The sequence below is a fragment of the Solea solea genome, chromosome 4, assembly GCF_958295425.1.
Source record: "Solea solea chromosome 4, fSolSol10.1, whole genome shotgun sequence".
NCBI lineage: Eukaryota > Metazoa > Chordata > Actinopteri > Pleuronectiformes > Soleidae > Solea > Solea solea.
Window position 1 is genome coordinate 822,485 of NC_081137.1, and position 13,722 is coordinate 836,206.

Sequence of the window (13,722 nt, forward strand, 5' to 3'; positions counted from 1 at the left end):
GTGTTATAATTTTTTTTTACTAATTGTTTTTGTTTGTAACATGACAAAAAACGTACATGTCCACATTATACCACATGTTTATTTCTGCAACAAAAACAACGTCATCACATCATCGTCCAACGAACGAACCAGTCGTCCAGTTTTGGTGAAAGGTTGTGTTGGAAAAAACACCGCCAGGGTGTGAGGGTCAAAGGTCAGAGGTAACTTCAGATTTGTTTTCCGTGGGGACGTCAGCACTAAAATGGGGGCGGGTGAAGTTTAAGGCGCTGGCGGTTAAATATGTGTGTGTGTGTGTTGGTGCTGTCACTTAATCCCAATTTCTGATAGTCTCGACATACAACATGTACTCCAACAGGGGGTGCTGTGAGCACGGCTTGAATCCATCAGAATGGAGGAATGCAAACATCGGACGAAGAAAATAGACGCGTGCAGGTGTTTGAGTTTCTAAATATATCGCTGCATCATCAGCGAAACACGAGAGAGACGCACTGGGGGCGGAGGCGGTCGCATTACGGCGTCACTGCAGGACGTTTAAAATCTGATGACAACAGGCGGAGGGTAAGGCCACGCCCCCCCGAGCATCAGACACCCTTCGAGGTTGTGTCGCCTGTTCGATCTCGTGCGAATAGAAATAAAGAATTTTTTGGGAATTCTCCGTATTTTCGTGCGAACTTAGAAAAAGTGTTTATTCACTGAAAGATGAAGATTTTCTATTTCATAAACTGAATCTTTGGTTTTGAGTGTAAAAAAAAATCGCGTCTTAGGTTTAATTCGTTCATCAGCTGATCGATAAAAAGACGATCAATAAACATTGGATCTAATTTTTACAAAATGTTTCATCCTCATTTAGAGAAAGAGTTTAAATATTTAAAAACTACAAACAAAAACAACTCTGTAATTAGTTTTTTTCACGTAAACGTCACTTCCTGTGAGCGAGCGCCACGACTGGCCGACACGCCTGTCAATCAACCAATGTTCAAACGTTTGCTCTGTACAATCATCAAAGTCGCAACCATGACGAACCGCGATATCGAAACCGAAAGATTTATTCAGTTCACGATAAACTTAAAGAGACGCTTAGGTTGCGTCGCTGCCGGTGGAGACGGTGTGAGGTCATAGTTCCGCGTCATGTTTTCAATGCGGTGACGACAGATGGAGGCGGAGGGTAAAGGCCCCTCCCCACTGGGGGTCAGACACCCGTCGCAGTCATGTCAGCATGCAGAGATGGTGACGTTGATGCCCAGGTTGCCATTGTCGGCGAACAGGTGCGCGACAGCGGTGTCAAACACCAGGCAGTCGCTGTTGACGATGGCGGCCGCCACGCCGTCGTGGACGGAGCGGGGCGTGGCCTCCCAGGTGAGGCGGCGGCGGTTACCGTTGAGCTCCAGGCGGTAGGCGAAGCCGTCGGCCTGCTTGCGCGTCCCGATGAGCAGCACGGCGGCGAAGAACTGTTGGTGGCCCTCGTATTTCTCCTGCTTCTCCAGCACCAGCATGAAGTGGTGACTGAAACACGACTGCATCATCACCCAGTCCACGGCGCCGGGGAGGTCGATGTCGGTCGCCAGGAAGACGATGTCCTCGCCCTGAAGACGAGACAACGACACGTAGGAAACATAGACGTAAAGCCACAGCAATTGTCTACTTTTACTCAATTTCCCAAATAAATCGCATCATGACGCGACATTTTATCGTCTTTTTATCGTCTATGAAGACGAGTAAACTAGCCCTCGTCGCTCAACAGACTGCGAACCCTGCACTCTTTACATTAGCTCTCATGCGCAGGAGTTCAGAAAACGTCTGTCCCCTACGTCGGAGATTTACTGCCGAGTATTGTGGGGGGCGGAGCCCAGGACACTCACCTGCAGCGTGGTGATGGACTTGTGCGCGTGCGTCAGGTGCGGCATGACGGCCTCCAGGGAGCCGTGCCACTTGCAGGTCGCCCCAGGACACGGACACGAGTATGGCCGGAACTCGCATGCGTCCTCGTGGTCGAGTTTCTCGCTGTGGTGGAGAGACAGCAGGCAGCCGGAGGACGAGAACTGAGGACACACACATGTAACATATTTCTGTAAACATAGGCGATCATGTGCAGTTCAGTGACAAACGATACTAGCTTTAAAATGTATTTTCAGCTGATGAGCCGCTTGAACCAGACGTGTCCGAGGGAGCTGTAGCAGCATTCTCTTCTTTGGCAGGAATGCGTCCTCTATTCCCTGCGTGTGTGGACGGGGGTTCAGGGGCCTGCGTCTCTGTGTCACATAATCAAAACTGTGGTGAAAGTGGAACTATTCTCATCATCGACTCGTCTGTTGATTGTTTTCTTCGATGAATCGTTTGGGTCAGAAATCGTTGATGATCTTAAAATGTCTTGTTTTTGTCCACAAACCCAAAAATGATTCATTTTGTTTTATATGGAGCAAAGAAACCAGGAAATATTCACATTTAAGAAGCTGAAAAAAATGATAAAAAAATATAAAAAAAATATTTTAACAGAGAAGATGGACACATGTATATGAACTAGGGCAGTCAAAATTAACGCGTTAACGCAGGGTGATTAATTTGTGGAATTAACGCGGTAATTTTTTTAACGCATAGCGCAATGACCCGCCCCATATTTCCCACAATTCTACCCACTCTGCACTACTCGTGGCTTATGGCTGAGATCAACACCACGCTCACCGAACGCAGGGGAATAAGTAAGTCTACCTCTGACAACTTGACTAACACAATTGCCAAATGGATTGCAAGAGACTGTCGGCCGATTAATATTGTCGAGGACAAGGGCTTCGCGGAAGTGTTAAAAGTTGCGTCTCGCGACACATTCTACAAGTGTCGTCAAGAGGCACAGTAATGACTAAAATCCACGAGCTCTATGAGACTGAAAAGAAAAAGAAAGAGTATTTGGCTGCAGCGGAATATGTTGCTCTAACAGGAGACCACTGGACCTCTGTCAGTAACAACAATTACCTGGGTGTAACTGCACATCAAATCACTAAAACATGGGAACTGAAGTCATTCGCGCTAACAACAATGAAAACAGAAGAGCGTCACTTTGCAGAGGCATGTGCAGAACAGTTCCTAACAGTAGCGCGCAAGTGGGCAATTGAAGGAAAAGTCACAACTATAGGGACCGACAGTGCACGCAACATGACAGCTGCGGCCACATTTTATTGTGTGAAGGTGTAGTAGTTTGTTTATTTAAAAAAAAAAGAAAATGTTTTGTTTTCCAACCATCCTAAATTTGCTTTAAAAAATAGAACAATGGCTAAGATGCCCAAAACATTTACAATAAAAGTTAAGTTTGATTTGAAAAATGTGTTCTAAATAACAACTTCCTATATTTTCTCAAAGTCATAGCAAAGAGACCTGACACATAACACACATGGAATTATGGTGTGGTATGTTTAAGTTTGATTTGATTTTATTTGTCATTATTAATAACACCACCATCTGGATTGTCCATAAATAAAAAAACAAATGTTAAATGTATACATCTGCATTCTGTCATTCATATTTCCGTTCCTACAACAATATAAAGAGAAAATGAGAATTTTCTGCCATATTTACGTATGGTAATTAATCGTGATTAATCATGATTAATCCACAGCTACCCTTTGATTAATCTGATTAAAAATTTTAATCTTTTGACAGCCCTAATATGAACTGATGATGTTTATGACACAGTGAGACCATGTTCATGCCCTGACACACACACACACACACACACACACACACACACACGAGACATGAATCCTCTCATGCAGCTGCATTCATGAATTTTTTAGTGGATTAAAAGAGACAGAAACCTGTTCATGGTTTCATCAGGACTCTGAGTGAGTGAGTGAGTGAGTGAGTGCAGATGTCCTTGGACATCCTTGTACTGAGGACATTTGTCACCAGCGTGTTGACACGCCTTGACTTTATTTTATCGCTACAATCACATGTTTTTTTTCGGTGACCCTTAGGGACTGTTCTAGTATTTGTTACACTTGAACCACTAAGAGCAAAAAATGTCCCTTTTAAAAGCAAAAGCTATAAAAAAAAACATGAAACATTATTATATTCTACTTTGACTGACATGATTTTTCTGCTTAGTCAAAAACTAATTCATTTTTAAAGATTTTAACCCTTTAAATGCCAGGTTTTTGTCATGATGCCACCAAAAAAACAGAAAAAATGAATTATTTTCAATATACTATAAGCAAAGTTGAATTATTACAGCCTAGGATATGTCAATGCAGGTTTTTTTGCATGATTATTGTTTGTGCATGGTCAAATAATTACACTCATCTCGAGGAAATAATGTATTTTCTCCATATGCCAAATATGGCTAAATGACGCCACCTAGTGGATAGTAGTACAAATGATCAATTCCATGGCAAAAGCCCAGATTGACATCAAGATATGATATGCATGCTTTATGCTTTTTCTGGAAGTGAGATGAAAAATTGTAGTTTGAATGGGTTTCAATGGGACATTTTTGTAACTTTGAGTGTAACTTTTGCTCGTACATAGTGCATTTCAGCTTCACTGCATCAAATATAAATACACTTTATATCTTGACAGATTTCATGAGATATGCATGAACATAAGAATGCAAAGCGCACAACAGGCCCAGGATGGGGGAGTGGCCTCAACAGCCCTGCAGTCAGTAGTGTGCGATGGAATAACATGGATATTATCATCGATTAAAATATACACATTTAAGAAGCTGAAAATTTACATTTCATTCCCATGGAAAGTTTCCAATTCTGAGAATTCCCCAAAAAGGTTCACAACCCCTACGATGTTTTTCTTCGTCTTCGTCCTCTACTCACCTGGCGGTCCGACAGCGGTTTGGTGCAGCCGACAGGACGACTGGCTCGGTCCTTGACCTCTGACCCCCGCTGAGGTTTCTGATGTTGTTGTTGTTGTCGTCGCCCAGTGTTAGCTGTTAGCACTGTGGCGCTGGCTGAACCAACTCCGTGGTGCCGATGCCAGCCCAGCAGGCAGCGCCACTGAGCCAACTCCCTGAGGAGAGGCAGGCAGGAGGCCGGACACAGCATCACACACACATACACAGCTGCCACACACACACACACACACACAAACATCAACAAAACTTTTCCACTGTAAACCACTCACTCTCCCACACCAATGTCCATAGAGAAAATCAGTGATTTCAACATCACAGCACACAGGAGTTGTTGATCCACTGCTGCCTCCATCACTAAGTTTACATGTCTTATTTTTTAATTCAGATTTACCTCATTGACACAAAGTGACCACACGAGGCAGCAGTAGACCAGCAGCTCCTGTGTCCCCCTGAGCTAAAATCACTGATATTCTATGGACTTTGGTGTGGGAGAGTGAGTGAATATGGTTAAAGAAGGACACAACTGTTTCGTCCCTCCTCGCTCTCCGTACACAGACAGACAGCAGCTAGTCACTGACCACAGAACCACGTGGAGAGGAATGATAATGTGTTTTTACGTTCACTAAAAAACACACCACAACACCGCGTCTGTGAGTCCACTCATCAAGTCCTGGACCAGACTCAGTCTGTGTCCACAGAGACAAAGATCAGTCAGTCACTGACGGTCATTATATACAGTCACTGATGGTCTTTATATACAGTCACTGACGGTCTATATATACAGTCACTGACGGTCATTATTTACAGTCACTGACGGTCATTATATACAGTCACTGATGGTCTATATATACAGTCACTGATGGTCTATATATACAGTCACTGATGGTCTATATATACAGTCACTGAGAGTCTTTATATACAGTCACTGATGGTCTATATATACAGTCACTGACAGTCTTTATATAGTCACTGATGGTCTATATATACAGTCACTGACAGTCTTTATATACAGTCACTGACGGTCTATATATACAGTCACTGACGGTCTATATATACAGTCACTGACGGTCATTATTTACAGTCACTGACGGTCATTATTTACAGTCACTGACGGTCATTATATACAGTCACTGATGGTCTATATATACAGTCACTGACGGTCATTATATACAGTCACTGAAGGTCTATATATACATTCACTGACGGTCATTATATACAGTTACTAACAGTCATTATATACAGTCACTGATGGTCTATATATACAGTCACTGACGGTCTATATATACAGTCACTGACAGTCTTTATATACAGTCACTGATGGTCTATATATACAGTCACTGACGGTCTTTATATACAGTCACTGATGGTCTATATATACAGTTACTGATGGTCTATATATACAGTCACTGATGGTCTATATATACAGTCACTGAGAGTCTTTATATACAGTCACTGATGGTCTATATATACAGTTACTGATGGTCTATATATACAGTCACTGACAGTCTTTATATACAGTCACTGACGGTCTATATATACAGTCACTGACGGTCTATATATACAGTCACTGACGGTCTATATATACAGTCACTGACAGTCTTTATACAGTCACTGACGGTCTATATATACAGTCACTGACAGTCTTTATATACAGTCACTGACGGTCTATATATACAGTCACTGACGGTCTATATATACAGTCACTGATGGTCTATATATATACAGTCACTGAAGGTCTATATATACAGTCACTGACAGTCTTTATATACAGTCACTGATGGTCTATACAGTCACTGACAGTCTTTATATACAGTCACTGACGGTCTTTATATACAGTCACTGACGGTCTTTATATACAGTCACTGATGGTCTATACAGTCACTGACAGTCTTTATATACAGTCACTGACGGTCTTTATATACAGTCACTGACAGTCTTTATATACAGTCACTGACGGTCTATATATACAGTCACTGATAATATTCATATACACAGTCAAACATCAGCAGTCAATCAAGTCAATCAAACACACACACACACACACACGTACCAGCTCCTGTAGACGCAGCAGTAATGCAGCTGAACCTCGCACGTCCTCTCTCTCTCTCTCTCTCTTTTCTACTGCAGCAGCAGCAGAAGAAAACAAAAAAAATGTGTTTTCTTCTTCTGTGGTAACACACACACACACACACACACACACACACACACACACAGAGCCAAACACAAATGCCAACACACACACAGCCTGAACTGTGGTGTCCAACCGACCAGCAACACACACACTGAGGAAAACACTCTCTCTGTGCGGCAGAAAAACATTCGTCCTCAAATCGACCGCACAGAGTCGCTGCCACACACACACACACATACAGTGGGGGCGGGGAGAAAGAGAGAGAGAATAGAGGGGGAGTATCGCTCCCCCGTCCTCCTCCCCCCAGCATCTGTCAAACCCCCCTCCCCACACACACACACACACACACTGAGCTCAGTGTTTGTGTCACATGACGTCCTCATGTGTAAAAGTCGTTTCCCGTCAGTCAGCTGACCGTACACAAGGTCACGTGACCGATCCTCTTCCAATGCAGCGATGTCTCCGCCTGCGACGACGCAAGAGCGAGACGAGAGAAGTCGGCTTCTGAGGAGGAAAAGTTCTTGCTTCATTTGAGGAGTAGCTTCCAACGTTTTTCCAAAACAGGTCAATTATTATCAATTCATCGCTTTTGTCAATAATTACAACCATTTTTCTGATATCCCAACTTCTTTTTTTGTGATTTTTTTCAGCTTCTTAAATGTGAATATTGTCTGGATTCTTTGCTGAGTTTGTGGACAAAAACCGCACATTTGAGAACATCATCATTTTATCATTTTCATGTTATGGACCAAACAATAATCTAATAATCTAAAATTAATAAAAGATCACAAAATTCCCATTGTGTCGTTTTTTTTTTCTCTTGAATTCACATCGTAAACATCTTAGATGTTTCTGAAGACACTCATCATGTCCTCATTTCTTCAGATGTCCTCCTGTCCACTGTCCACAGACAAATCAATGAAAAGTAGCAGCAGGAGGAGGAGGAGGAGGAGGAGGAGGATCCATTAAATAAAAAAGAACTTGATTCAATCACAAACTGATGGAGTTTCTGCAGCACTTACAGGATCAGTTTCATCACACACACACACATTAAGACAGTGTGTCTCGTGAAATCAATAACCACATGAAATACATCAAACATGCACTGAAAAATCCCACATTCTCTATTTATCATAAACATTATTTTTACACACACATATAACTCAAAGGTTGCAAAGAGGTGGAAAGATTTGTGGTAAATTTCACCCAAAAATGGGAATGGTTGAGAATTAACTGGTAAATTCTCAGATAATTATAATTAAAAATGGTTTAATGCATCGGAAAACCATGGAAATACGCGGAGGAAGGATGACACACACACAAACACACACTCATCTTTCAGACGCTATTCAACATTAATGTGTGTGTAACGTGATCAGCTGTATCACTGACAGACGTGGACACGCGAGCGTGCGTCGTGTGAATTTAGAACGGTGTCTCAAACCAATTTAGGTTCCAAACCTGCGACCAGAGTGAGTAACTAAATAAAGCTTGTACTTTAATGGGGTTTATACTGTGTTTGTATGATGTACACAGTGTGCTGTGAGCGCCACCTGCAGCTGTAAAACCAGCCGTAAAAAAAAACCCAACACATTTAAAGTCCACGATGTTCACGTGTTTGTGTCACTGTTAGACAGACTTTAACAACAGGAAACTGACGTTTGTAAACCACGCACTCTCCCACACCAAAGTTCCCGCTTATTACAACAATATTTGTGACACAGTTGGACAACTTTGTCTTTGAATAGAATCAGCATAAATGTGTTATTAACAGCTTCATACGCTCATAAATGGTCTAAAATTACTGTATTGCACTAATATCAGTATCGTAGATACTCGAGTTTGTGATATCGGTATCGGTAGATACTCTGGTTTGTGATATCGGTATTCGTAGATACTCAAGTTTGTGACATCGGTATTAGTATCGGTAGATAATCGAGTGTGTGATATCGGTAGATAATCAAGTTTGTGATATCGGTATTAGTATCGGTAGATAATCGAGTGTGTGATATCGGTATCGGTAGATATTCAAGTTTGTGATATCGGTATCGGTAGATAATCTGGTTTGTGATATCGGTATCAGTAGATACTCTTGTTTGTGATATCGTATCAGTAGATACTCTTGTTTGTGATATCGTATCAGTAGATACTCTTGTTTGTGATATCAGTAGTTACTCGAGTTTGTGATATTGGTATCAGTAGATACTCGAGTTTGTGATATCAGTAGTTACTCGAGTTTGTGATATTGGTATCAGTAGATACTCGAGTTTGTGATATCAGTAGTTACTCGAGTTTGTGATATCGGTATCAGTAGATACTCGAGTTTGTGATGTTGGTATCAGACTCAAAAAGGTAGTATTGTCCCATCCCTACACTCAGCAACAGGGGGTGCTCACAGTACAGTATGAACACACCTTTCTTTAAAAAAAAAAAAGCAATAAACTTGAACTATCCCTTTAACTCATAAGTGTCTAAAAACATATTTCAAAGTCATGTAAAAGAAGAAGAAGAAAAAGAATGAAGGTTCGGGTAAGTTTCCGGGTCAGTGAACACTCCCACTGTGTTTGTTTTGGTCCTGTGGTCACGTGACAACACACCTCTGTGTGTGTGTGTGTGTTACCTTGCAGGGGAAGGGCAGAGTGGACGCCACCTTCTCCATGGCCAGGTTGCGGATGCTGGGGGAGAGCGGGACGCGGCAGGTGGGGCAGCAGCTCAGCTTCTGCCGGCACGGGTTACACACCAGGTGACCCGCCTGACACTGCAGGATGGGCGGCAGGACGTAGTCGAAGCACACCGGACACTCGAACAGCGCCGTGAGCTCCGACGGCTGCCCGGTAAGGCCGCCCAAGCTCAGGGTCACGGCGACGGAAGGGGCGACAGACCCCGACCCCCCGGGCACGGAGCTCACACCGGAGGCGGCTGCCGCTGTGACGCCGGCGGTGACTCCTCCAGAGCCTCCGTGCTTCCCTCCGCCTGCTTTCCCGGCCCCTCCTCCCCCGGCTCCGGCTGAAGACGGGCGGCTCATGACTTCCAGAAGCGGAGCCGCCGCTGACATCTACCGCCTCCCACCGGACCGTCCTCCTCCAGCGGCTCTTGGCGCCTGTAGACCCAACATGGCGGCGGTCAGTTTGGATCGCCTGCCGGCAGCAGCGATTGGCCGCTACGTCACAGAGTGACAGAGCGCTCAGCCAATCAGAGAGCGCAGCGTCATGACGTAATGTTTAGCAGTAAAATATGTTATTAATAATAATAACAATAATATTTAGTTTTTGAAAGACTTTGTACTGTTATGGAAAATGTGGTATTCAGAAATACTTCTTTATTATAAATCTATTGATATTATTGGCAATATATATATATATATACATTTTTTACATACATGCATATATGTATGCATATATATATACATAATACATATTATTTATGATATGCTTGTATTTGTACATGAATTAACTTAAGTATTGTTGATTTTATCTCATACAGTATATGTTAGAGAGAGAGAGAGAGAGAGAGAGAGAGAGAGAGAGAGAGAGTGGGAGAGAGACTACCTGCTATGCTTTGTCGCCCTCAAGTGGACATCAGGTGAAACTACATTCTCCTCCATCACAGGATTCCGTGGGATCAGGGACCTCTCATAAACTCGTATGACCTCGGGGCCAGTCATAAGAAACGAGAAACAATATTTACAATGACATTTCACGTGATTTCAAAATAAAAGTCTTTGCTTTGACATGGGACGATAAATGGTTTACAATACAAACGGATTTATGACGCAAAATCTATCTATTAATAATAAAAATAGAAAGATATAACTTGATACCGTAATCAGTTATTTCTTGACTGTGTGTCAGTGCCTCGGACAACCACACTTTAAAAAAGCGGCGCTGTCCTTTTAAGACGGGTTGAATTTGGGTCACATTCAAACAAATCTGACAAATGAGGGGAAAAGCCGCAGAGCTGCTGCTGCTGCTGCTGCTGATGTGTGTGTGTGAGAGTGTGTGAGAGTGAGAGAAGAGAAAGAATCTTTAACAGTGTGTACTTCTTCTGTTCTGTTGGATGGTCCGGCTCTGGCCTCCTGCCCACTTGGAAAGGGCTCTTACTTTAATTTCCAGGAGGAATTGAAGAAGAATTGGCTGACGGCTGTGACGACGCAGCTCAATTAACCTTCAGTCGCCTCAAGTTCACTCAACAAAAGCTCAAGAAAGAAACAAGAAAAGTAAAAGCAAAGAGAAGTTGTGAGGGTTCGTTTCAAAATGATTCAGCAGCAATAAGAATAAGAATAATCTACATCATCTACACTGAACCAAATCAACCTGGATTAAATCAGGTTATAAAAGAAGAGGGGAATGGGAGGAGCTGAGGTTTTGACTTCTTTACCACATGTCTGTCAGATTATTTATTTATTTCCTCTTAATCTGTTAATCTCCTCCTCGCTTCACTCTTCAGATTTACATGAGTTGGTAATGTGAATGGGGAAAGTCCTCATGGAGACCAAAACCTGGTCCCAGTGAGGCAGAACCTTACTGACGTTGAGGACTAAGATTGGTATTGTGGTTCGGTTAAGGTTAAAGTTAATCCTTAACTGGTTATGGTTAAGGGATTAAAGGTTAAGACCTGGTTTAAGGGTTAGAATTAGGTTTAGGATAAGGTAAGGGGTGATGAGTGTCCTCTGAAATGGAAACTTGGCGTAAACGACGTGGCTGAAGGACAGAACAGTTGATGCAGTGAGGACAGAGGGACAAAGACATGAAAGAGACAAACGTCCCCTTAAGACAACGTTGCTTTGAATGTGACAGAAAACTGAAGCCACTCTACTCGTCGACAAACATGACTGACGCTCAGGTGAGCGCGGCGATTTAGCGTCTGCTACCACGTGTGAGTGAGTAAATCATCCACAGTCTCCTCTCCACACTGTCCGTCCACTTTGTCCTTTACATGACGGTGAATCCAGGTCCCATCGCTCCGTCCTCACACTTTTCACGGCAGTGATTCACATCCACCGTCTCTCTGGATCTGTGGGGACACGCTAAAATGTCCTCCCGTTAGCACGTTAGCCTGTCCCCACTGTCTTCACTTTTATGATGAGAACAGCTGGAGTAGAGAGAAGTTGTGGGACTTTCTCGAGGTCTATAGAGGTTGTGTTTCCTGCCAGAGGGGGGCGCTACCTTAGCTGTGTGGCGTCAGCTGCCATGTGAAGTGAAAAAGACAGAATCTATAATTCATGGACACTCGAGTTGAAATTGAAAACAACAGCAGGTGACAGGTGATGGAGGGCGGGGGTTTCGGTCATGAGGCGTCACCCGACATGTCGGATTTTGGTTCGTGTTTCAAAAGGAATCCGACGAGTGGTCGTCGCTGCTCTTTAATTATTAACACAAGGTCTCAGTTTTATCTTTGTTCACTGAGGATTTTTTTTTTTGTTTTTGTAAAATATTTGATCTTGGACACTCGTCCAGGCTCCCATGGAGGCAGTCAAACTGTATGACGGTGGGGAGTCGTTAAAATATAACCGAAAAATCAAGGGAAGACAAATCCACAACCAACATTAGAGACGGGTAACGTGTACGCGCCTGCACTGTTTAACCATCGCCGACAGGATTTGTCATGCGTACGTCTCGTTACCCTAAATCCTTAGACCGTTTGTGACGTCTAGACTGGCGATCTGTCGAGAGGGTGTGAGTCCGCCTTTCGCTCTGTGTCAGCTGAGATTGGCACAGCACCCCCCGTGAGCCTCATGTGGAGGATAAAGCGGTAATAGATTAATGGATGGATACCAGGAAAGCAGGGAAATAGAGGTTTTTGTGCTCATATACTTGTTGTTATGGTAGAACCTCCGGTAGAATTGTACTGCCACAAAATCTAAATAAATCAAATGATGCTCATAAGTTTTGTGGGCACATTGGCAGCGTCCAAACTTACGCCCTCGCCAAAAAACACTATCATTTTATTACTTTAATCACAAACAATAAAGAGCAGTCTTATATAAAGTACTTTAAAGGTCACTGGAGTAAAGGTACAAGTATTTTACCAGAAAATGACTTTGGTACAATATTACTAAATTTATGACATTTGTTGTAAAAAAGTGAGCAGTTAGGATTGAGCAATGGTGGCTCAGTGGTAGGGCGAGTTGTCCTTCAACTGGAAGGCTGTGGGTTCAGTTCCTGGCTCTGCTTGTCTATGTGTGTGTCCTTGAGCAAAGACACTTAACCCTTATGTTGCAGCATGAGAATGGGTGAAAACTGTAGTGTAGAAAAGCTCTATATAAATACATACAGACCTTCTTCTGATTTCATTTGGTCGTAACGAGTAACAAAGACAGAGTAAAATTATTGATTGAAAAATTAAGTATCGTTTGGCTGTATTTTGTTACGTATTTATCTCGGTCTTATGGCGTGTTTCCACCGCCTCGGCACAGTTCAGTAGCGTTCCCACTAGCATAGCACCTGGTACTTTTTTAGTACCTGCTCTGGCGAGGTTCCAGGCGAGCCAAGGCGCTCACAGGAAGAGACGTCCGACTCAAGACTCAAGCCGAACAATGCCGAACTGTAGATCAGTTAAAAAGAATATATAACATTATATATATATATATATATATATATATATATATAATATTTAACGGAGGAGTCTGGTGTCGTCTGTGCTCCGGTCATAGAGGGAGTCCTGAAATACTGAGCAGTTATGCTGAAAACAACTACTTTACACTCGTTTGTGTTGTGTGTAAAACAAAACCTAAACC

The 13,722-nt window shown here is 42.9% G+C and overlaps 1 protein-coding gene across 5 annotated transcripts in view; it reads right to left on the bottom strand.

Annotated features, from left to right (window-relative positions):
* Window positions 1-61: 61 nt before the first annotated feature.
* The window catches only part of siah2l (seven in absentia homolog 2 (Drosophila)-like), a 75,792-nt gene continuing 62,131 nt past the window's right edge, over window positions 62-13,722 (bottom strand). Inside the window, exons 1-5 of one of the 5 annotated variants that reach the window (XM_058626559.1) lie at window positions 11,026-13,528; window positions 10,535-10,635; window positions 9,607-10,086; window positions 1,860-2,039; window positions 62-1,583 (exon numbers count right to left, since the gene is read on the bottom strand). In XM_058626559.1, the coding sequence (XP_058482542.1) occupies window positions 1,212-1,583; window positions 1,860-2,039; window positions 9,607-10,041 (987 nt within the window). In that variant the 5' untranslated portion in view covers window positions 10,042-10,086; window positions 10,535-10,635; window positions 11,026-13,528 and the 3' untranslated portion in view covers window positions 62-1,211. Of the gene's footprint in view, window positions 1,584-1,859; window positions 2,040-4,817; window positions 7,242-9,606; window positions 10,087-10,534; window positions 13,529-13,722 lie in introns of those variants that run through there. The other 4 variants (XM_058626558.1, XM_058626560.1, XM_058626557.1 and 1 more) reach the window with 4 other exon arrangements.